The sequence below is a fragment of the Pseudorasbora parva genome, chromosome 5, assembly GCF_024679245.1.
Source record: "Pseudorasbora parva isolate DD20220531a chromosome 5, ASM2467924v1, whole genome shotgun sequence".
Classification (NCBI taxonomy): Eukaryota; Metazoa; Chordata; class Actinopteri; order Cypriniformes; family Gobionidae; genus Pseudorasbora; species Pseudorasbora parva.
The window spans coordinates 15,728,115-15,754,048 of record NC_090176.1 but is presented as its reverse complement, the minus strand read 5'-3'; the positions used below and the strand labels follow the sequence as shown (position 1 = coordinate 15,754,048).

At 37.4% G+C, this 25,934-nt stretch overlaps 1 protein-coding gene across 17 annotated transcripts in view; it reads left to right on the top strand.

The window, feature by feature from the left end:
- The window catches only part of mycbp2 (MYC binding protein 2), a 138,867-nt gene that overhangs the window by 42,026 nt on the left and 70,907 nt on the right, over positions 1–25,934 (top strand). For 14 of the 17 annotated variants that reach the window (XM_067443302.1, XM_067443306.1, XM_067443318.1 and 11 more), the window contains exons 8-17: positions 4–100; positions 394–467; positions 8,198–8,336; positions 8,450–8,526; positions 15,429–15,633; positions 15,730–15,894; positions 17,993–18,151; positions 20,444–20,648; positions 22,997–23,142; positions 24,056–24,166. In XM_067443302.1, coding sequence (XP_067299403.1) covers positions 4–100; positions 394–467; positions 8,198–8,336; positions 8,450–8,526; positions 15,429–15,633; positions 15,730–15,894; positions 17,993–18,151; positions 20,444–20,648; positions 22,997–23,142; positions 24,056–24,166 — 1,378 coding nt within the window. The remainder of the gene's footprint in view (positions 1–3; positions 101–393; positions 468–8,197; positions 8,337–8,449; positions 8,527–15,428; positions 15,634–15,729; positions 15,895–17,992; positions 18,152–20,443; positions 20,649–22,996; positions 23,143–24,055; positions 24,167–25,934) is intronic. The other 3 variants (XM_067443308.1, XM_067443319.1, XM_067443303.1) reach the window with 1 other exon arrangement.

Below are 25,934 nucleotides of genomic sequence, written 5' to 3'. Positions count from 1 at the left end.
CAGGGTTGTTTGCTCTATCGAGACATGAACAGTCACAGCATGGCGGCCATTAAGATCAACCCAGAGACTCTGGAGCAGGAGGGCACCATCACAATGCCGGGTACAAACACCCCTCTTATATATAAATGGCTTGATGGGCACACTCTTCTTCCCTGTGTTGACAGATTTCTTATTAAAACCGGACGTATCCAAGGGCTTGTCCTGTTTTCTTGAATAGCCTTCTATAAAGTTATATGACTCCTATATAGCACTTGATATATTATGTGGATATTCAGTAATTTATTTAAATATATCTTATAAAGATCGGAAATGACAAGCCTCTCTGAAACAAAATGTTATTTAGACTGTATTTTGAAACTTGTTATATTTCTTTTTTTTCACTCTCTTTCTCAGGTCTGCAAGCAGATGGACAGAACATCGTATTCACGGATGGAGAATTTATCAACCAGATTGCAGCCTGCAAAGATGTACGTCATTTTATTCATTAGATGTTGCTCTGTTCCAATATCCAGTGAGCTCTATTCATAGGTAGCATTTAAGGCATCACAGTTGTGCAGGATATTCCAAAAGGTAGGCTGCAATATGCCAAATGATAAGGCAGCATTGTATTTATGCTTCAGGGTGAAGGTATTTCATTGGAAGGATGACAGTTATGTAGATATATTTTTTGTTACAAAAGTTTTCTACTTAAAATTACTTGCTTTAAGTCTACATGCCTTTTCATTCATCAAAGAATCTTGAAAAATTGTTCTTGGATGTTTTCCACAAAACTATAAAGCAGCACAACTGTTTTCAACATTGATAATAATAATAACAAGACATGTTTATTGAGCAAACAATCAGCATATTTCTGAAGGATCATGTGATGACACTGAAGTCTGGAGTAATGATGCTGAAAAAGTATTTTTTTTTGCCATTGCACGAATTAATTACTTTTTAATATGTAATATGTACAGTTAGGGCTGTAAATCGATTGAAATATTTATTTGCCATTAATCACATTATGAGTTATCTCGCGATTAATCACAACTTAATCACACATTTTTAACAGTTGCAAATGTTTCTTAAATTAAGTTTAAATAAAGTGTTTAATACTCTAATCAACATGGACAAATATGCATGTTTTATGCAAATGTACGTTTATTATTAGTGAAACCATACTTATTCAATAATAATCAGTAATACAGCATGAAGACTAGACATGTATCAAAGGTCATAGATGTTTATCAAACATGTCTCTTAAGCCTAAGCTTAACAATTCAGAATAAGTTGTGATTTCTATCATTTTAAGAATATAAATAAAGGGAGTTTTTACACTGGCAGTTTAGTTCAGAACAGGGCACAGTTCGTATGAAAAATTGGTTATGTGAAAGCGGTCATGCTGACCTGTGAGCGCACCAGTACCACACCATACCTGGAGAAGGTCCATATTTCACGAGTAGTAATATAGTGTGGCCCCTTTAAGAGATGTGCATTCCCCATTAAACTGCCGGTATTTTGTAGTCTGGATGCCAGCCGAACTCAGCCCCACCCACAACATTTGAGCTCAGGCGGTTCGGTCTGGACTTGATCTTGATAGAGGAGTAATTATGCCTGAACAGAAACTGTTCGGGCCAATAAAATTATCAGGGCGGGCTTTAGGCGATGATGGACAGATGATAAACAGATGATTAACAGTAACGTAATCATGCACGTCATCAAAGGCCCTTGGATTATATTTGTTCAAATCCTAAACGGAGAGCTTGTTTGGATATGCATTCACCTTCACTATTTCTCTCTGAAATGATGATCATGTTAGTAAGTAATTTTGTATCCTTAAATAATTTTCTTTTTTTAACAACACCAGCAAAGATTGTCTATTCCAGTGTGTGTGCAGACAGGGTTGCCAAGATTTTACAACAAAACGCGCCAACTACTAGCCCTAAACAATAGCTTCTCAGGGGGTTCTCCGGAAAAAATGGCATTTGGGTAGTAAAATGTGTTATTTTGGCAAGGTTGCCTGCTAAAATTTGCATTAATGGGTCTATATATCACATAATAGTCGCTTCAACAAGCGGACTTGGCAACACAGTGCAGCTGAGCTCTGTTGACATTTGACAACTAACGTTATGCATCGTTTCGTTGCTCTGATTGGTTAGGTCTATATAATTTATGTCTTTCCTGATTCGGTTGAAACACGCCCCATAATCACAGCCCAGTGGTGCACTATCAGACTTATAATCTGACTAGAATTGAGTATGACCACGTCAGACTAGGTATTGTGTGTGTGTGTGTGTGTGTGTGTGTGTGTGTGTGTGTGTGTGTGTGTGTGTGTGTGTGTGTGTGTGTGTGCCTACCTGTGCCTCGATTCACGTAAAAAAACACGTGAGAAACCCTGACTTGGGATCGCTCTTGTTCAGAAAAGTAACCTGCGTAAGTGTTTTAGCTGATTGTAGTTCAGTAAAACACATGTACTGTAAGTGGTGTGATGGTGTTAATGATTTACCTCAGACATGAGCGAGAGTCAACTTGCAGTGCATCGCGCAGACTGCAGCGAATGTGCTCAGTGTAAAAACACACTTTTTTCCGACCTGGAGTCTAATAAAATTTAAACAGAAAATATGGTAGCTTGCAGAAAATAACTGCACTATTGTAATATAATATTAATGTTAACCCTTTTGTTTCCCTATTTATGTTTGCTGCTGCATCCTTTACATCTATGGTTTATCTCAATTTCTTCAGCTACGGGCTACGCCACGTATCAAACAGAAAATGTGCGCTGCGTTAATCGCATGTTAATAAATTTAGAGCCGTTAAAATGAATTTGCGCTAACGCATTAATTCTGACAGCCCTAATTACAATAGAAAACAGTTACTTTATGTTGTAATACTATTTCAAAATTTGTTCACAATTAATGAATGCAGCTTTAATGAGCATAAGAAACTTAAATCGTACCGATCCAAAACTTTTGAAAGGTAGTATGTATTTAACAATATTTACGTTTTTCTTTTTTACCTCTAATTAGAATATCCTGCCATTAGCTTTGCAGCATGCTGATGGTAAACTCTGGAATCAATCGTATTTACGTTTTCTAGTTAAAACGATATTTTCAGGAGCTTTTATTGGTTGAGTTTTCAGTGATTTGCCCAAATGCTATGTTGCAAAACTGATATAACCAACCAAGACATGCTCAAATCGGTTGTTAGACAGCAGTGAGTGTGGAATAGATGGATAATAGTGCGAGAACCCCAAGAAATGTTTGATCCAAAGTGAACAGCCTGTTTTCTCCGTGCTGCGGTCCTCATCGGGCGATAACAGATTTCCCTGCTCGTCATAAAAACATGATCTCTGCCTTTTTCTCAAGTGGTGTGATTGTGGCTGTCAGCAGCACCTGATCTCCTTTGTTTCAGCCAATTTCAGCCAATTTCAGCTCTGCTGTGCACACACTATGTGTGTTTTGAGTGTGTGTGTTGTCTGCATTGAGTGTGTGCGCATAATAGCCGTGCAGGCAGGGGAGGGGCTGCAGCACTGGACGTGGGCATATCACTGGCTGATCATGAGTGGGCAGCAGTTATGGGGAGGGGGATGTGATATTCATATCTGCCTTTGAAGATCTCTTTTAGCATACATGAATGAAGCGAGGGAGTGCATGGAGTTAAGAAGGGAATTTGTGAGGGTTCACATGTTTTGGAGGGAGGAAAAGGCATGTGCATTTCTTAGAGCTGTCATTTTTGCCAGGAGCATCGTTTTTTCAAAGCTCACTAGTATACTTGTTAACAGTGGCAAATCAAAGGACTCCAGTGTGTTGTCTTACTATTTTTTTATCTTATGCTTTTGCGCATGCCACAGTCTCACCATAGTGTACACACCCTGAACTTAAGTGCGTGTGTTTCTGGATGAAACTGGCCCAGTATGTGAGGGACCGGGTGCTACTTTGCATCTCCCATGCGCATGTTAACATAGTTAAATTCTCCATCTGACCTTCTGTGCTTCTTTAGATGAGAGACTAAAGCCTCTAATGTCGTCAAAGCCTCTGAGGTTGACTATTTTAGCGAGCTTTGGAGCAAGCCCAGTCATCAGAACAAAAGTTTAACTGTTCAGTATTACGACGGTCACACTAGGCTTTAAGCGTGCAGAATTGATTTGTGCGTTGAAAAGAATCACATTATCTAGAGTTGATTTTCTTCTGTTTGTAATTAAATAAATAATACAAATTCTATTAAAACGCATTTAAAAAATATTTGTATAAAAACATAAATCATTCAAAAATGGGAAAATTACAGCAATGCTGAAAAGCAGCAGCTTTAAAAAGAAAGACTTGTCATCTGCTCACACAATCCCATAAGTCGTTCTTTCATCTTTTAGATACAAATAAAGATGTTTTTAATGAAACTTCATACATTTATTTTATGTAACCAGTAGGGTGGATTATTGTAATGGACTCCTCACTGGCCTTCCCAAAAAGACCATAAGACAGCTGCAGCTCATTCAGAACGCTGCTGCCAGGATTCTGAGAAGAACCAGAAAATGTAACATATCACGCTAGTGTTCAGGTCTTCACACTGGCATGCAGTTACATTTAGAATCAATTTTAAAGTATTATTACCGGTATATAAATCACTCAATGGCCTAGGACCTCAATACAACTCTAAATAAACCTAACAGACCATGCAGATCATTAGGATCACATTCGCTAGAAATACCAAGGGTTTACTCAAAGTAAGAAGCGTCTGCTTTTAGCTATTATGCCAGCCACAGCTGGAACCAGCTTCCTGAACAGATTAGATGTGCTCCAACAGTAGCCACATTCAAATCCAGACTTAAAACACATCTGTTTAGCTGTGCATTTACTGAATGAGCACTGTGCCACTGTACGTCCGACTGATTACACTCAATTTAAATGTATAAATTCTTAGTTTATATATGTAATAATTTTTAAATAAAATAATAAAACTGTTTTAATTATACTTGCCTTTTAATTTTATTTAAAGACACTATAATATTTTATTAAGGATTTTATTTATTTTTGGTAGGAAGATTTTATCATTTTGGGTGGAAGAGGTTGAATGAAGGGGTGAGCAATAAGGGTTCGCATTCAGAAGCGAGTGAAGAGACACCATACCTGCATGTTGGTGTAAATACACATCCGTGTAGCTATGGGTGTGTAATTGTGTGGTTTTTAAGCCTTTGGGGCTTTAGATATTCCTGGTGGTACAAGGAAGTTTTGTCTGTTTAAACAATTACCCGACAAATATTTTGGAGTAGTCAATCCCTTCATGTGAAGAAGATCCATGTAGATCCACTATGACAGGTAGATCTGTGGAGATCCACTCTGACGGACATTCTAAAAGACGCACTCTAATTGGGAGCACTGAATCCATATTGGGTAGGCAGTGAGTCAAGCACCCCCACGAGAGTAAAGAGACACTAGAATGTGCATGTCTAGTGTGAGATCCAGAATCTGACTCTCCGTTTCTTCCACTCTAGATAAGGGTACCCCGAACTTAGTGATTCAGGTTATTTTAGTTTCTTACGCATATGCTGTGATTATTTATCAATCCATGTAACACTTCAAGGCGCGCACCAAATATACTAGCTGAATGATCATAACATTGCCAGAGCGGGTTAAAGAAGGTTCAAAAGCATCAAGGTCCATGGCCTGATTATCACAAGTGTGTTAAGGTTCGGTCACATTTACTGTTGTTCGGCAAATTTTTGCGGGCAAAATTCAGTCATTTTTGTGTCAATCATTTTAGTCCGTGCAATTGACTGTTTGCAAAGGCCCATTTAGTTACCGTGTCTGACAAGCCATGGAGCTCTAACACCACACTCATCATGTTCTCACGCAGTGTAAAAACGCATCACGGAGCAAAGAGAACACTGCCAATGCGCTGACAGACAGGATCTGCTGGTTACTTTTAATGTGAAACTAAGTTAGGTTTGTAATTCTAATTTTTAAAAGAAATGTAAACAATTAATCTGTTTTGTGGAAGTTCGCTGTAGTGCCTCAGTTAAAGCTGCTCGTGAACCAATAATCTCTTCCTTCTATTTAATTTATAACATCAAATAAACATAAACGAATATCAGAAGGAATAGTGTTTTTAACAGCAAAAAAAAAAAAAAGTCAGTACACACTGTTTTTCAAGTTCAAGTCCACTGATGTTAATCTACGAACTCTCCTGACTGCTTTGCAGGACAAAATGGTGGATGGCGGGTTATGATTGGTCAGATGGCCTTATCAGTCAAACTTCAGGCAAAGAGTGAATTTGACATGGGGTTATAAGATTTTGAATAGTGCAATTTATTTTGCGCAAGTCGTTTCTGGTGTGAACAGACAGCAAGAATGTAAACATGTGTTTGTCACTGAAAACAGCCTTACAAATTAAACACTGGACTGGGCGATTTGGTTTGGTAACTTATCTAGACTTCTTTTCGCAGCCAGAAGGAATGAAGCAGAACTGGTCCTGCTGCTACTGATAGTCCCACCTTAAACCCATGCCGTTAGTTAATGTGTCAAACCAAAGTCATCTAATTGGGATGCTCAAACAAACAGAACCATGTATTGAATACGTCTCAAAGACACTCTAGACCAGGGGTCTCCAAACCTGTTTCTAGGGGGCCACTTCTCTGCAGAGTTTAGCTTCAACTCCCCTCAACACGCTTGCTTTTGAAGTTTCTAGTATGCTTAGTAAGACCTTGACTTGAGCTGGTGCAGGTGTGTTTCATGGGGTTGTACCTTAACTCTTCAGGAGCTTGATTGGACATCCATGCTCTAGCAGAATCAACCTAAATTTAGATGGGATAAGAACTGCTTTAGCATTGAAAACATGTTTTTTTTTTTTTTGTAGGCCTAACTACGTCAGCAAAGTATTTACAGAAATTAAGCAAACCAGTTTAATTTAACTTTGTTAATTTAACTTTTTTATTTACTTTCTTTTTATTTAAATAATTAATAATTTGCAAAATATTTGACCTAATATTTTAGCCTACTTCATTTTGTTACCAGTTTTGTTTTTCCTAGTAGTAGTTTATTTAATCCGTTGTTCACGCGGTGCTGGCGCCTCCATGTTATTGTCCACTATGTTTGCTTATTGTTTATTAAATCCAGGCAATTGGTTCATAAAACATTGATTAAAATTGAGATACAAAATTCACTTTAAAGAAAGGCTTTCAACAAAACGAAACATAATGAAGTGGTCAAAATAATTTCTGACACCCATGAAGCCTACATATTGCGTATCTTGTGTCCACTTTTCATTATCAGCGTAAATTCAATGAAAAAACCAATAACATCATAATATTTAAACATATGAAACGAAATACGCATTGAATGGCTACAACAAGTATATTAGGCTACATTACAGAGAACTATAATGAGCGCGTGTGGTTTTGAGTGTGTGTGGTTTTACCGGTTAAGGGTTCACAAGTGTAGCTCTGCTCCACTCCGCTCCTCACGTGCTCTGGTGAGGTAGGCAGTATTTTTACATTCATTTTTATTTCCTGTCAGTGTGCAGGCTCTTGTATTGTATATGACAATGCAAAAAGCTCATTAGCCCTTTTATTTAAAGGTTTAGTGTAGGCCATAGTCCATTGCATTACGATTGCAAGAAGAATCACCAATGTCAAAAATGTGATCTGCAGTCAAATGTCCCGGTGTGTATGCTGTTTAAACGAGTGTTCTCACTGATATAGACTCAATATCGTTTCTTATACAAATGTGGTAAATAAATAAATAATTGTCATCCCCGACCTAAAAGACCTAATTGACAGTTGTCACTAGTATTTTTTGACTGTTGTCAATGGACTGACATAGTGTTTTTTACTGTCAGCACAAACAAGAACAATTCTTTCACATGATGTTGTTTTTTATCTGCACAGTAAAAAATAACTTTAAGAGGTTGCCGTTTAACTAGACTTAAGACTAGCTCTCTGAACAGTGAGGTTTTCTTGCTTATGCCATTAATGGGTCATTCTTGTGGATTTATATCTGTCAGTGGAGGCCTGACTAACCGCTCAGACTTATAGCATTGGTGGTGGCTCACATCTGATTCTCACTCCACGACCACAATAAATATGTCCATGTCACTGATGATCATGCTTAAATGCTCACGCTTGCTTTGCCAAACATTGATATTCCATCGTGCAGATGTAGGCACATTAGAAAGAGGCAGTGTTTAATGATGATTAATGTTTTTGTGTGTCTTTTGATTTATTTAGGATGGCTTTGTGGTGCGTATCTATGCCACCAGCTCAGACCCGGCCCTACAGCAGGAACTGCAGCTCAAACTGGCCAGGAAGTGTCTTCATGCCTGTGGCATCTCCCTCTTTGACCTAGAGAAAGACCTTCATATTATCAGTAAGACCAGTGCTTCAGTGCACACACATCTATACATGCAAATCAGTGTTTAGGAGTGTTGAAATGAACCAACTTGGTGTTGTCTCTTCTGTGGCATGTGCGTTTATGTTTAGGCACAGGGTTTGATGAGGAAGCAGCACTGATTGGAGCTGGAAGAGAGTTTGCTTTGATGAAAACGGCATCTGGGAAGGTAGACACACCTCTCTATATTCCTCAGTGTCTCTGAGTTTGTATTGAACTCAATCTGTATAACAGAAATGTTTTATTTAGAACAGAAATGTAATTATTCTTCATATGGTGGTGAAACTATTTCTGTCTTCCATAGTTACAGCATTGGATTAGATGTAGAGATGATTAGGTAAATGCCAGTAAACCTGTGAAGAACATGTTTTGGCTTTAAGAAATTATATTTAGGAATTTAAACCTTCAGAACCATAAAAGTCGGCATGAAATCAAAATTATTTTCTTAACGTATTGTGAAAATTTGAGCCATGCGTATAACTTTTTTGACTTTATTTAAAATATCATACCCTGTAATATGACTCATTTCTCTTTGCTGATGTTTGAAAATGTAACCTTATGGAAATTGGTCTCAACTTCCGCTTTATGATGACATTTTTGCATTATGATCTGCGATATGATTATATATATATATATAATAGTCATAAAATATATTATATTTTTTTATATTATTGTAAATTTTCATGTTTGTGGTATTATTTATTGTACTGGCTTTAATTTATGCCAATTATTTTTATTTTTTATGTCAAACGAATGAGAATCACCATTGAGAATAGTAAAATATACATTATACAAAAGGGAATTATACGAATGCACAGGGCCGGCGCTAGCCATTTGGGTGCCCTAAGCAAAAATGTAGGCTAGGCTTATTTATCATCATGTAAGAATCCTGTTCTGAGCGGGGCTCGAACTCGCGGCCGTAACGTCATTAGCACCATTCCGGCTGCCTTTATGTAAACAACATAACAGTGCATTTACGGCATACACATTTAGCTCGCGAATGTACAACAAAGCATATAGCACTCATGGTAAATATATGTAAACATGTCTTGTAAATAATTATAGTACAGAGGAATACTCGTTCTCCATCAGAATTGTCCATGCACTATTGCGATAGATAAGGATCTAACGTTATGCTACTAATACTTTCAGTTCGCGGTAAACTATGATTTTAAACAATCATAGTACATTATTATGTGCACATGACAGTCCTTCATAACAGCCTATATTACTTTTGTATAGCTTTTGTATATTAACATGCTTTTAGAAATATTTTATTTGTTATTTATACTGTAGCCTATTGTGATGATTTTACCTACGCGCAGTGCGTGATGTGCGTGTGCGGAGCACCGGCCCTGCGAATGCATTACAGTAATGAGAACTTTAGGAAAAAGTTTCTTAATGCACAATAGGATTTCTTTAATTTTTTTCTTTTATTTTTAATACTTTGTTAGCTTTACATATATTACTCTGCCTTTGCTTGTTACTATAAATCCAAACCTGCAGAAGCTTTTGCGCGATTAGAGAAGACTGGGTCTTTTGATAATAAAAGAGCACTGATGCATAGTCTTTGATTAATTCAGCTAGTGCAAAATCATCTAGCCATTTAACATGTACATTTACTTTGTAATCCTCATAAATCAACCACAAGTGGACTTTGCATGAGAGAGTATGTATGTGTGTCTGTTTGTTTCATCAGTGTGTGAGTTTTCACACTAGGTCTAGCTGGCGGGGCTGATGGCAGTAATGGTGTCTCTTGTGTGAAAGAGACGGCAGCAGCAGAGAAGGCGGCCTGTAGAGCCGCACACATGGTTAAATAACTGGAAGTAATTTGATTATTCTACCCTTCCAGTTGAGTGCCGAGGCTCTTTTACACTCTGTGAGGCTGGAGCGTTTGAGAGACCAAAGAGAGCACAGCTTGTGTGTATTTACTCGTGATCCTGGAGCAGTACAAATAAAGGGGAGTGGACAGGCTCCAAAAGCGACACACAATAAGCACTAAATGCAAGTACAAATTGCCTTTGGCGAGTACATAAAACAATTTAACCATCTGGCTGGTAACTTGATTAGGAATTGGGGAAAAAAAATGCTGTTAAGTAATGGTGGTAATAATTAATTGCCAGTTTATTATCACAGTTGAGCTGCCGTTGTCAGGTGTGGCAAACTGTTCAATTTGGACACTGGGTGTGTCTCATTGATCTGAAGTGTTGGAGTGTGTTTTAGGGAGGTGCAGTGAGTGTGTGCCAGGCCTCAGGAGATATGGGAGCTGCTGTAGGTTTATCATACTGCAAAACTAAACTTACTCTTTACTTATCTGGAGATTATCCAGTCAAGTGAGCATAGCAGTAAAAACAGGCCTGAATGAGTCATGACTGGGCAACTTTCCTTACATTATAATGGATTAATGGACTGCAAAATGCTTAAGTGTCATCATTGATTGTAGATGTTGTGCATTCTGTTCATTCCAGAAGTACAGTATATGTTTTATATATTTATAATAATGTAATTATACAAGTATTTGCATACAAGTATTTATATATATTAGTGCTGGGCAGCGATTTAAATGTTTAATTGCGATTAATCACATGATTTTCTGCAATTAATCGTAGTATGCACACAATTCAATAATGAATACAAATGTAGTGTATTGCATACTTTTAATTTAAAAGTGCTGCTATATGAACAGAAGTGCAATAACATATGGTTTGCAAACACTTTAAACAAATAAGATGCTTGACCTGTGTATATAAAGCACCTTATTAGGTGCTCGAACCTGTGTATATGCCTAGTCTGAAATTACCACATCAAATGTGACGTGCTAACATGGATGCAGCTATAAACCGCTGGGTTTGCTTCAGGGAAAATGTATTTTAAAGAAGCTTCCCAAATATGGAAACCTTGACTAGATTAAGGTTGTTTGCACCTTGTGCAATACAGAATTAGTTTACTGTGTTCTTCCAGTCTCGAGTACTAAACGCACACTTTTTTGTGATTCCGATTGAAAGATTCAGTGGATTTTCACTCTTGATGTGAGACGTTATCTAAACCGATCTGGGGTTTACGTGTGCTGACTTTCAATCGGAATCATTTTGTGACATGCCACATGTGTGTCTGCCGCATCTGAAATGTCAACGTTGTGCTCTCCAACAACTGGAATGAGTTCCTGGTTGCCATAGCAATTCTCAACGGCCACCAGGACTTATACGGTTTTATAAAAGCTATTTATTTGTTGTAAAGTGTAATAATCATCTCAGAAAATTCTTCTGTCAGGTGCAATTGAAGTAAAAAGTGCTTTGGACAAACGCCTTCAATTTCAAACAAATGCCCACACACCTGCGTGCGCCGTCCTTCAAATGTCAAGTCGAGAGAGACAACAGCACAGCTCAAGAACGGAATATAATGAGATTGATCGGCCTGCTGGGCTTTGCGAGCCCTGGCCCATAGGTGTCTGAGTCCAGCGTACTAAAGGTATGCTCTGTTAGACACGTACACATAAGCAAAACAGTAGTATTGCAATGCAGTACTATTACATATAAAAACACGTTTTACTCACATAAGTTTGTTGCACCATTCCTGTCGGATCCAAATCCAGCATCGGCCGGAGATAAGTTTACAAATGATCCTGCAGTGAACTGAAGTGAACATGTCTTCCCCACGTGACCTGGAACTTCATTAAAAATAACGTTTAACCACACATTCCTACTATTAGTATCAGATAGAAGCTGTAGATGTATGTTTCGTAGCGCTATGACATAAGAATGAAGCTCACAATCGTTTTCTGGGCCTGGTGTCTATAAAAGTTTTTCTTTGCACTAACAAGGAAGTTTTCAGCTCTAAAACCTAGCGGATATTCTTATATTACAATGACCTTTTATATATCAAAAGCTCAAGGAAAATTTGATTTCTTAATTAATCACCCCTTTAAGTCCTGTAAGTTGTGAGGTGGGGCCTCCATGAATTGGACTTGTTTGTTCAGGACATCCACAGATATTCGATTGGACTGAGATCTGGGGAATTTGGAGGCCAAGTCAACACCTCTAACTCGTTGTCATGCTCCTCAATCCATTCCTGAACCATTTTTGCTTTATAGCAGGGCGCATTATTCTGTTGAAAGAGGACACAGCCACCAGGGAATACCATTTCTATGAAAGGGTGAACATGGTCTGCAGCAATCCTTAGGTAGGTGTCAAAGTAACATCCACACGGATGACAGGACCCAAGGTTTCCCAGCAGAACATTTCCCAAAGCATCATACTGCCTCCACTGGCTTGCCTTCTTCCCATAGGGAGCCGTGTGTTCCCCAGGTAATCGATGCACACGTACCTCGCCATCCACATTTAAAAGAAAATGTGATTCATCAGACCAGGCCACCTTCATCTATTGCTCCGTGGTTCAGTTCTAATGCTCACATGCCTACTGTTTGCACTTTCGGCAGTGGACAGGAGTCAGCATTGGCACCCTGACTAGTCTGTGGCCATGCAGCCACTTACGCAACAACCTGTGGCGTACTGTGTATTTTGAGACCTTTCTGTTAGAACCAGCATTAACTTCTACAGTAGCTCGTCTGTTTGATCGGACCACACGGGCCAGCCTTCGCTTCCCACGTGCATCAATGAGCCTTGGCCCTGTCGCCGGTTCACCACTGCTCCTTCCTTGGACCACTTTTGATAGAAACTGACCACTGCAGACCAGGAACACTCTACAAAAGCTTCAGTTTTGGAGATGCTCTGACTAAGTCGTCTCGCCATCACAACTTGGCCCTTGTCACACTCACTCAAATCCTTACGCTTGCCCATTTTTCCTGCTTCTAACACATCAACTTTGAGGACAACATTTTCAGTTGTGCCTAATATATCCCTCCCACTAACAGGTGCCGTGATGAAGAGATAATCAGTGTTATTCACTTCAACTTTCAGTGGTCATAAAATTAATTAATTTTATTATATATACAACTTTCATTTTAAACAGATTATATATTATTAATATTTTTTTTGGAGTATTTTATTAATATAATTAATGTTCATATATTAATACGTTATGTATTTGTACCAAAGATTTTTCACGTATGTCAAATACAAGACACGTCAGATTTGTTGAATGATACCAAGCATCATTTGTCCTTGCGAGGCACATATTCAAATTGCAAAAATAATATTGAGTTAAAGGGCATTTGCACAAACTTCAGAAGGCTTGAAATGAGTCATTTTAAAAAGGCATTTATGGTGCTGCGTAGTCTTTTTTGAGGTATGGAACCACTGTTAACCATTCATGTTTGCAGTGGTAACATCCTGCCTAAGGCTGCAAACTGACATACGGTATTTAATTTTTCTCTGGGATTTGTTATAGTAAGAAATACCGGAATAAAGGTGTCATTTTGTTGCTGAGTGCAAAATAAAAATAATTGTTAACACTTTACAAAAGGTTCATTAGTTAACATTAGTTAACTACATTAGTTAAAGGTGGGGTAAGTGTTATTTCAAAACCGTTTTACAAAACTGACTCCGGCCGAGTCCAACAACAAACTTGTAGCCAATCGGCAGGTAAGGGGTGTGTCTACTATTGATGATGAGAAGAGAGCGCTCGCTCAGTGCCCGTCATTATTCAAAACACACGACACACAGGAGTCAGGACGGACATTAGCAGAGAACTATATATGCTGGCTTTTGCTTGAATATGCTCGTGTGTCATGTTCACTTGTTTGTTCATTTGCGATCGCATTGTCACTCACTTCATTACTCATACGTAGTACCCGTATGAGCGGTTGTTATCTGGAAATAACATACCGCTGGAATGCGCGCTTGACCAATCAGAATCAAGTATTTCACAGAGCCATGTAATAACAAAGATGAACTAATGCTGAACAGAGGTGTTGTTTATGGTTAGTTCATGTTAACTAATACAACCTTATTGTAAAGTGTTACTAAATAACTAAAAGCAGGAAAATCTACAAATGTATTGATTTTTTTGAGTTCGAACTCTTTATTTAGGACTGAATGATTTGGCTTTTTTATTTTATTTGGATGTTCACAAAATGGTTGACACTTTACAGGAACTAACGCCAACCTTTTTGAGTAACTGTACAGTATCTTAGTTACTTGAGTTTAAATAGGGGACATTCTCATTGTTTTTGATCAATTCAGTATAAAATTATGTTTTTTGCTTTGGAGACCTACCATATGATTTCCTACCATAGCTTTAAATAACAGTCTGCACATTCTCACAGTAGCACTAATCCATATAGTTTTATTGATTTTATTTCAATATTTAGGGCCGCTTTAATCCTGCCTAAAGCTTGGTTTTTACTCTGAGCATCCGCAAAAGGGCCAAGGTGCGCACAGCAAAATTGATCTCATTGTGAAACGCGCAGGAACGCATTGCGCATTTCATTTAGCTTCATACAAATGTTCTTATAGTCATATATTTGGTTCTAATATCACAAGTAATAATCTCAAGGTTTACTGGATTTTACACGATTCTTTGGTTCTTTTGTAGGGTGTGTTTGGTTAAGTATAATAAAAAAGGAACATTGTCATGTGTATACCTTACTACTTACCGCTGCTTCCTGATGGTTAAGAGAACAATTACTCGAAGTTTCCCCGTCGCTTCAAAAAGTAGTAGTAAAACGGTTGAGCGTGTTAAGTATAAAGAACTCATTCCTTTGGAGAGGAGCGCGCTCAGTCAGCGGAGGCTTGCGGTGTGGAGACAGGCAAAAGGATAAACAAGGCTTAACATCTCCATTCGTTTTTTTTTTTAAGAAGCAAAACATTTTTTTAGAATGACATGAAGGTGCGTACGGTAATCAATGATGGATATTGCATATTTATGTAAAATATCCCTTTAATAGGCCAATAAAACGCAGTTATTGTCTTATTATGCAGTTATATGCCTTATTGCAAAATAGTTGTCCTGTCACAGCTTAACTAGAGTCTGTAAAACAGTCCTTAAGTGCCATTTCACCGGTTAATTTCAGTTATCTGACAGATGTATTTGTTTGTGCCATTGAACACCGGCTTGGTAATGAACTAGGAGGAGATGTAAAAATGATTATTGCCTTCCTCTCCACTGATGCAGATCTACTATACTGGAAAATATCAGAGCCTCGGTATCAAGCAGGGGGGACCATCGGCTGGGAAGTGGATGGAGCTGCCAGTCACCAAGTCACCCAAGTTTGTGCAGTTCTCAGTAGGCCATGACGGCTCCCACGCCCTGCTGGTGGCTGAGGATGGGAGTGTCTTCTTCACGGGCTCTGCCAGCAAAGGGGAGGATGGAGAATCAAGTATGACAGGAATTACTATCATGCACATACTTGATCTGAGATAATGATGTTTTAGCATATGGACGATCAACCTGTTATGATGGTGTCTGTCTTTAGCAAAGAGCAGGAGACAGCCAAAGCCCTACAAACCCAAGAAGATGATCAAAATCGAGACCAAGACTGCCATCTACACGGCCTGCAACAATGGGAGTAGCAGCATTGTCACTAAAGATGGAGAGCTCTACATGTTTGGCAAGGATGCCATTTACAGCGACAGTACCTGTAAGTGTCTGTTAAAGATGGCAGGAAAGAAGTGATGGCCTATCATATTGCTGTCTGTAAAACCATATATCTGTGCCTGTGGGAGAGATTATTTAGAGCCAGTAAATGATCCACATTCACAAAAGGGAATATATTTAGAAAACTCCATATTTGGATGTTCAGACTATGTACATAAACTGTTTATTTTCTTCTTAAAAAAAAAAAAAGGGATTTCTGCCAGCTTAACTTTTGCTGATATAGCAAATATTCGTGATGCTCTACATAATCGGTATCATAATTTATTTTGTCATATTTCTTAAAACAAACAAACACCTGAAGCAGATATCACAACCGTCTATATCGGGTGCGTCCATTGATGCATCGTGCCGCAACAGCTGGAAGCTGTCTACACTGGACTAGGAACACCATTGCAATGCATTCATGTCACTACATCATAAATAGAACGAGGCGTCAGTTTACTGTCAGGATTTGTCATGTCGTGCTGCATCCAGTGTAGACAAGATGACGGGTTATATTGTTTTTTGTCCCGTCGCACCGGTGTAGACACGTTGTGAGGGTACGCAAATACTGTACCTCTTGCTGCATATTCAAACTCTAAACTATGTAGCCTTATGAAAAAGTTTTTTTTTTTTTTTTTTTTTTACCCAAATTCAGTTCCTTTCCTTCTTATTTTTTTTGTCATAAAAACACTTAAAATTTGTATGAGAAAAAAACAATTTTATTCTTTCAACATTCTGTGTTTTCAGTTTAAATTTTTCTGGATTCCATTTTAATATTTAAAAACCACATCCAATCAGTTGAACTCAGACAACTTGATTTCTTGCCCCCCTCTAAAATTTGACAATAAAAAAATATGCAACAGTAGGGAAATATAAAATAATTATTTTTGTGTTTTTTTAACAGATTTATTCCGTGTTTTCTGTTGTGCAAAGCGACGTCATGTGAGTGTAACCGCAATAAAGACGATAGTCCAAAATCACTACCGGTTAATCGTGTCTCCTGGTAGATAGCCCAACCCTAGATATGGCGATGTATGTGTAGTAGACAAAGCTGCACCTCTCGTTCACGCGGAACATACAGAGTTCATATTTAAATGACATATTTTGTTTCAACCTTACTTTTTATATATTTATCCACAATTTGACAATTCACATTATATTGTAGTTCCATTTTTACGACTGGGTTCTGTGTTTTCTGCATCTCTGAAATCATAAAGGCCCTATATTATTTGTGATAACAGACAATTTAACACAAAATGTACCGAATTTGCCTACCATCTCGTTGTAATCACAGTTAATACGAGAACACATCATCCTTGACATTACAGAGCAATGTAACCAATTTTGTTTCTTGCAGATAGAATTTGTTTAAATTTGCATACCTTAAAGGTCCCGTTCTTCGTGTGTTTTCGAAGCTTTGATTATGTTTACAGTGTGCAATATAACATGAGTTCATGTTTCGCGTGTAAAAAAACAGTATTTTTTACACAATTTACTTATCTGTACAGCGCTGTTTCCTCTGTCCTAAAAACGGCCTGATGACTTCAATGAAGTCCCTCCTTCAGAAACACGTAACGAGTTCTGATTGGGCCAGCGCTTCCCGTGTTGTGATTGGACAGCAACTTAGCGCACTTTGCCCGGAAAGGTCCTGCCTCTTACCATAACGGGGGGATGCAAGCGGTGAATGCGCGCTCTTCTCCACATGGGAGAGCAACAACACCACGCCCCCTATTTTGCGTGTTCTTGTGGGCGGAGGGTTAGTCAAAAAACAGTTCTAGTGACGTCATTCCTGAAGGAAGTGCAGGGGTGTAGTCCAAACCGGCCGTTCGCTGTAGGCTTTGAAAGGGAACTTCTGTTAAATAAAATATCTCGCTTGGCATTGAACTTTGAGCTTTATAATTTTACAGGTATTATTTATGCTCTATCAGCAATATTTCACACTAACTAAAGTTTGAAAGATGGAATCGCGAGGAACAGGACCTTTAAATCATGGTTAAATTGAGTATCATTCTTTTCATAGCTGCTTTATTATAAAATGTTATGAGAGATTTATTAGCATGCATGAGTAATTTTTTCCATAATTAATTTTTGACTTGCAGGTCAGGTGTCGGATCTGAAGGGACACTTTGTAACTCAGGTAGCCATGGGAAAAGCTCACACTTGTGTCCTGACTAAGAGTGGGGAGGTGTGGACATTTGGAGTAAACAACAAGGGCCAGTGTGGTCGAGACACTGGAGCCATGAACCAGGCAGGGAAAGGTGAGAACCGCTTAATCAACCCAAACATAAAAATGTACAATTACACACAAGTTATCCTTTACTAAGTTATCCACAAGTTACTCCTTTGAAAGTTGCACCAAATGAAATGATAGGTATAATGCTAAATTGCATACATTTTCCAAATGTGGGAAATGGAGCTTTTGTGTAGTTTTTATTTGTATTGTTTGACAGTATATTAAACAACTAGTTATTTTTACCAACTAGTGCTGTGCTTAGTATCTCCAGCCACAGTAAAATCTCAATTTAAAATCCCAATCCATGTAGATTATTGTTTATATATACATTGTTTATATCAAAATCTTTTTTTTTTTTTTTAATGTATTGGTATAAAAGTTTATTTGCATTAATTATCTGTTAGACTATATGTGTGTGTGTGTGTGTGTGTGTGTGTGTGTGTGTGTGTGTGTGTGTGTGTGTGTGTGTGTGTGTGTGTGTGTGTGTGTGTGTGTGTGTGTGTGTGTGTGTGTGTGTGTGTGTGTGTGTGTGTATAGGCCGGTAAGTATTGGAAGCGGGTCTTATTTTTTTACAGCAGTGTGAACAGCACAGGAGCTTCATTAGTTGCCAGCTAGCATGTCCCGAGTAAAGTGATCCAAATCCAAAAGTGATGATAATTAAGTCAGTATCTGCCTAGGAAATCCCCTAGTCTTAATCTGCATTGCAATTTGTACTTGTTGTGAGTATGCAGGCCACAAGAAGTAATTAGGTTATTTTTTTATTTTATTTTTATTCACTTTTACTCTGTGCATGCTAGCTGGCAACATAGAATTCCATTCATTATGCTAAGCTAAGCTAGTGCGACCCTGCCAAACTAAAACATTGCATGCACTGAGACAAAAATGCATTTGTCTACATATCTAAATGTAGGAAAGAAGTTGAATAAGCCCAATTTCTAAAAACAGTGGAGTGTCCCTTTAAGTCATTGTTTTTATTAAATTTCATGTTAAATAAAAATAAATTGAACTGCAGAAATGATGCATGTTACTTCCTAACTTTGAATAAAATAGTGTGTTGTCTATAGGCCTATATACCCTACTCATCAATAGGGATGCACCAAAATTTTGGCTGATGAAAACTATTGTCTTGTCCAAAAGAGGAAATTATGAGCTGAAAATATATGCCCGCCCCTCAGTGTTCAGTGCTCAGGTTTCACTCTTCCACATCATTTTTTTAAAACTACTTTGCGAGTGGCTTTGCTTCCAAAGATGCACAACTTTGAAACAACTCAGGCTGAGCAGGTAACTTTGATCTGGCGCTCCTTGTGTGTGTTCTCTGCTCTGTTGCTCACGGCCCATGTAAACACACTGCTTTTCCGGTCAAGCGGTAGTCTTCTCAAATATCATGCCGACATGAAATTTCTCTGTAGTAGACTTGTTTCTGTTTGGAATAGCCCTACTGTGCTGTGACATGGTCTAGTAGCCGTGCTGGGCAAAACTGGTAAAATTCTGCTACAATCTCATTTACTGCTCTTCTCTTTCTCTTCACTCTGCTCACATAATCTGAAAATAATAACTTGGACTACATTATTTTGATAATTGTTAGAAAAATAGATCTGTTAAATCTCATTTAGTTGCATAGAACTGAATGAATTATATATATATATTTTTTTTTTTGCCAAATTAATTAACGCGCTAAAGTCCTGTAATTAATTAATCTTAATTAACGCGTTAAAGTCCCGGCCCTAATATATATATTTTAAATTAAAAAATATATATTTTTTGTCCAAGCTGGTCCGTTTTCTGCTGGTTTTTATTTTATTGGCTTGCTTATACAATTATTGGATTTAATTAAGTCTAACGTTAATACAATTATACAAAAATAAAAACATTTATAATAATTATTTAAAGTCAGTTTAAGTTTCATTTTTTTGTCACATGGATCTCAATTTTTCAGCCCAGAATTTTCATTTCGGTGCATCAAAAATGCCTGGTATGAAGTTGAATTGACATGACTTATTTTAGAAATAATTTCACACATAATGTTATTATATTGTTACAACTGTGTTACATATATATATAGTTCGGAAAAATATGATTTACATTTAGAAGGCCAACGAGCAGAAACATCACAAGCTGGCTTTGATGTAACTCATTTAAATAAATCCTATTACAGAAAATTTTTTTCTCACATTCATGCACATAAATGTTTTATAGAAAGACAGAAATATTCATGCCCGACTATAACTACCATTTTCAATCCGTACTTCAGTAGGCTCTGTCCGGTTGTGCAGTCAGCTTCTTCTGAAAGCATGTTTTTGATGTTTTCCTGTCGTAGCGTTCGGTGTAGAGAACATGGCCACTGCAATGGATGAGGACTTGGAGGACGAGCTGGACGAGAAGGAGGAGAAATCTATGATGTGTCAGCCAGGCATGCACAAGTGGAAGCTGGACCAGTGTATGGTGTGCACCGTGTGCGGAGACTGCACTGGGTACGGCGCCAGCTGTGTGAGCAGTGGCCGACCTGACAGAGTGCCAGGAGGGTGAGAGAATACAAACAACACACAAACGCTTAAATCACAATAATCCTGCTATTGACAGCATTTCTTTCAGACTCAGAGCAAGAAATTGCATGAATACAGTATTTTTTCATTGCACTAAACAAGCCACAAGGGACATAAAAAGAGTGTTAATTAATAATGTTTATGCTTATTAGTTCAAAAATTACTTATAAATAATACATTCTCAAATTGACAAAAAGTAAGAATAAATTAAGGGTGTGTTCACACTTGGCATGTTAAAACAAACCCTGGTGTGATTGTTGTGTTAGTGCGGTTCATTTGAAATGGTGTGAATACTGCCAGCTGAACCTGGTGCGCACCTAACAAGCATAGCGAGCCTGAAAAGATAGGTCTTTCTTCGCTTCCATGCAAACTTTGGTGACATGGACCAAAGACATGTAAATGAACCAAAAACGGCACAACGACCCTTGCTCAAACACCTGTTTTGTTCTGGTCATAGTTGTGATGTTGCCCATCCTAGTTTGGTAAAGGCATCAGAACCGCGTCTCCTCACAGCATATCTATGCTTGTGTGTGTGACGGAGGGATTCCTGACACTGTTTTGACTCCTTTTTACACATTTTATAAACTCTTCACGAGTTCTCAACTGGTCAAAATACCATCATAACAAGTGCATTTAACCTAGACCAGATAAGGTTTTGAACATTCAGTTCGGTGTTAAAATGCCAATGTGAACACGCCCAGAACTAAATGTTTTTTTCTTTCTTTCTTTTGATCTGTACCAAATGAACCAAGCAAACCAAACTGTGTGAAAGTGTGAACACACCTTAAGTCATGTTTAAAAATTATGTTATTTGCTAACCATAAAATAATAAAATAATAAATAGCTTTTATTTGGTACTTAAACTATATATTTTTTTTAAATGCATTCATTTTTGCAGTATTGAAATAGCACAACAGTGTTTAATGTTTGGAGAAAAGATCAACTTTAAACCTCTCGATTTCTTTACGTTTATTTTTCTCACTGCAAATGTTTAGAACATTCAGTATTTTTTGTTGTACTTTTGTTAAAAGGGTGATGAATGGAGAAATCAACTTTCCCTTGAGCGTTTGATATATATAAGGCCATGGTAATATAATATCATCCTGTAAGTTTCAGAGCTAAAAACTTCCTTGTTAGTGAAAGAAAAGCTTTTATAGACATCAGGCCCAGAAAACGTGTGCTTCATCCTGACGTCATCCAGTGGCGAAACACCGCTTTACAGAATAATAAGCACGTGTAATCCCGTAGCCCCGCCCACCGAGTCATCGGATCACGCTAACCAGCAGCAATAAACACGTCGAAGAATATAGCAAGATATTGTGGAAGAACACAGTCGCTGCATAAGCTTCCTTTGGATCCTAATATTAGGAATGTGTGATTCTACATTTATTTTTAAAGGGGTACTTCAGTGCTGGGAAGATGAATCTGTATTTAAACTGGGTCATTAATGTAGTAGAAATGTGAAATTATTTTTGAATTTGATGCTTTCTAGACTGAGAATGTATTTTTGTCTCTATGGGGTTGAAAGACTACAATTCCCAGAATGCTTTGCTGCCCTGTGAGGCCATTCCCAAAACCAACGCTACTGATTCACTTTTACTTTCCCACCATCGGCGTTCATCTTTATAAAATCAGTTCAGTTAGAGAACAGACACTACAATTAAAAACTGAAAGTGTCTGTTCAATATATTGTGATTTAGCCGCTGAGGAAGTGTCAGCACATGCAGCAGGAGTAAGATTACACGCATCGTGATGAGCTGAAAGAGCTCTCGTGATGAGAGCTGAGCTAAACGCGTCCACGCTCGCGGCAGTAGTTCTCAGCGCGTGTTTAGTCTGGCGCGTTTTCAGTTCGTGCCTTTGGAAGATTAACTTTCATAGGAATTAATGTTTACTTCCAAGTCTCCAGTGCTGCACGCCCATCAAAACCCAGCGTTCAGGAGAGAGCCTCAAAACCAGTGTAGAAAATAGCCTATTAATTATTAGTTATGATGTTTTTGAATGTAAAAAACACACGAATGTCATTAGTTGACCTTATACAACAGTATAAAAACATAAAAAAGCCAGTTATGACACCTTTAAAAAAAATTATGTAGACAAGTTAAATACTTTATTTTTAATCAACTCAAGTAAAAGTACCACAAATAAATTCTACTAAATGTATTTTTTTTAAATTATAGTAAAAAAGAAAGGGAAAAAATCATACTTTAACAAGATTGTAGTTATTAGTTAAATTTTTCTTCTGATATTTCCTATCATCTATAGCTATAGCACTACTGCAGTTCATCGATTGTAGTCCTTAACCTTTTATGCGCATCTCTCCTTTGCAGGATTTGTGGCTGTGGCTCTGGTGAGTCTGGCTGTTCGTCATGTGGCTGCTGTAAGGCTTGTGCCAGAGAGCTGGATGGTCAGGAAGCCAGACAAAGAGGAATCTTTGATGCTGTGAAGGAAATGATACCGCTGGACCTGCTCTTAGGTACTGAGCTGTCATCCAAGCACATTCAGTACAGCTCCATAGCCATCAAATCATATCATATCCCTTTCCTGTCTGTGATCCATTTTCTTGTCAAATGTTGAACCATATTGTCTGCATGCATGAAATATTCAGATTAGGGAAGGGCAGAATGAAAATTCAACAATTGTAAATTAAACAACATTTTTACAATATCATTTATTCACCATGAAAAGCCAGTTGTGATAGTCTTTTCTTCCCTATTGTGACATAAATTTGATTGGATCGTTGGATGGTTGCAGTTTGCTATTGCTTTGATGTCATGTGAGTGACAGGATGTCCCTTCCTTTCGCCAGTAAACACATCAGACGAGAGGGGGGGGGGGGGGGGGGATAATTTTTTATCAAAGATTTGAAGGGCAAATTTGAAATACTTTCATGCGTAGATAAATCATTTATAATTAATACTGCAATATTCCATAAAAATAGATTTGTCCAATTTGATTTTATGGTGACTTTAATAACCATGTGAAAAAAATATGAATTTAATACTTTTATTTCGTTTTTTGTCAAGAGGTAAAATAAACCAACAATTAAAAAAAAAATCCTATCTGTTGTTGGACACAAACAAAATAATAATATGCATTACAGCATTCATAAAAACTATATTGGTCCATCTCTAATTTCTACAACGTCAGCTGTCATACTGTCCAGTCCTAATAGAGATCATTGGTCACTGGCTGCTTTGGCAATGTTGTCTGTATATTTGCCTAGTGAAGTAGCACTGTTGTGTGTATGTGTGTTTTGTTGGGATCATCTCGCTGCTCGTGTCTCTCACTGTCTTGCATTGCATCTCATGCTCATCATTCACTTGCCTGTGTTGTTTCTCGTTTGTCTCCTCTTTTGCCCCCGCCTGTGCTGGACCTCTGTTATTTTAGCTGTGCCTGTCCCTCCTCCCCCAGGCGTCAATATAGAGGAGCACATCCAGATTCGACAGGAGGAGAAGAGACAGCGCATCAACCGGCGGCACCGGCTGGAGGAAGGTCGAGGTAGGATGCCTACACGACCAGATCCCAGAATAAATCCAGACACCCGGCACGTGTGTGACGCACACACCTCTCCCAAATATTACGTGTTACTGCACTATGATGCAGCTTTTCAAATGCTCATAGTATTTAATGTGTAAAGCCAGAGCTGGGCGATATATAGAATATTCAAAATATTTTTGAGAGAATGTTTGGGGTTGGTAAGATTATTTATGTTTTTGAAAGACTCTTAAAGGATGCATTTATGATCAAAAATACGGTAAAAACAATAATATCGTTAAATACGTTTGCAATTTAAAATAACTGTTTTCTCTTGTAATATATTTTAAAATATTATTTATTCCTATAATGGCAAAGCAGCATTATTAAAAATCTTTAGTTTCACACACCCCTTCAAATATCATCCAGATTTGGTGCTCAAGTTTTGCTGCTTAATATATTTGTGGAAACTGATCAATTCTTTCAGGATTCCTTGATAAATAGAATGTTCAAAGAACAGCATTTACTAGAATAGATTTTTTTGTTAAATTTTAAATGCCTTTGTCGCTTTTGATCAATTTAATGAATCCTTGCTTTCTAAAACTACACCTTAAAAAAATGTAATAAGTAAGTTACTTATTAAATATTACCTTAATTTTGAGTTTACTGAAAATAAAGAAATTGAGTTAATACAATGAATTTTTTTTGAGAATTGACATCACCCTTTATTCAAATAGTATTAAAAGATCTTTTAAGCATATTGCGAATTGTAATTTAAGCATAATGCGTTTTATTTGTAATAATGCAGTGAAACTTGCCAAATTTCCATGATTTATCACAATATTTTTTTAATTTATGTGGTACAGATACAATGATATTTTGAGTTTCTATTTATTAAACCAATTTCCTTCTTTGTATTAACTCAAATGTATTATTTCAATGAAATCAACATTTTAAGACAACCAGGTTACTTGTTGCTTAACTAACTAATATATATTAGGCAAAAAAACAAAAAAAACAAACATAATTTTAAAATTAACAAAATTTTTCAATGAATGAGTTTCAGCGGACCGATTATACGGGAACACTAACTAGCGCTCACGAGTCACGACAACAACAAACATGAACGAAGAAGCTGATGAGGCCGCTTTGCTTGGCCCCGTGGATCGGAAATTTTGTTTTAAAAAAACGAAAGGATGGAAGCGTCGACAAGAGCATGGTTTGGTGCAAGCTATACAACAAGGAATTTGCGTATCACTGCAGCACATCGAGCCTCAAATATCACAAATATGCTTTTGCTACACTTATGGCAAACATTGCACTGGTCTGCTGGATTGAAATAAATAAACAATATTTTGTTGATTGAGCTTATGTATTCAGTCATTATTCAATGGTATACTAAAAACCCATGTGAAAAATTACTTCTCATTGTTCTCAGGTCAAATATTTATATGCAATTAAAATACGATTAATTTCCATTAATTAATTACAAAGCCTCTAATTTATTCGATTAATTTTTTTAATCGAGTCCCGGCCCTAATATATATATATATATATATATATATATATATATATATATATATATATATATATATATATATATATATATATATAAAAACAAAGTATGTTTTACATTAGGCCGGTAAGTATTGGAAGCGGGTCTTATTTTTACAGCAGTGTGAACAGCACAGGAGCTTCATTAGTTACAGATCTATCTAATAATTGAAAGCAAATATTTTTTTCATAATATACTGTTAGCATTCAACAAATACACATTAAGTCTTTTGTATGT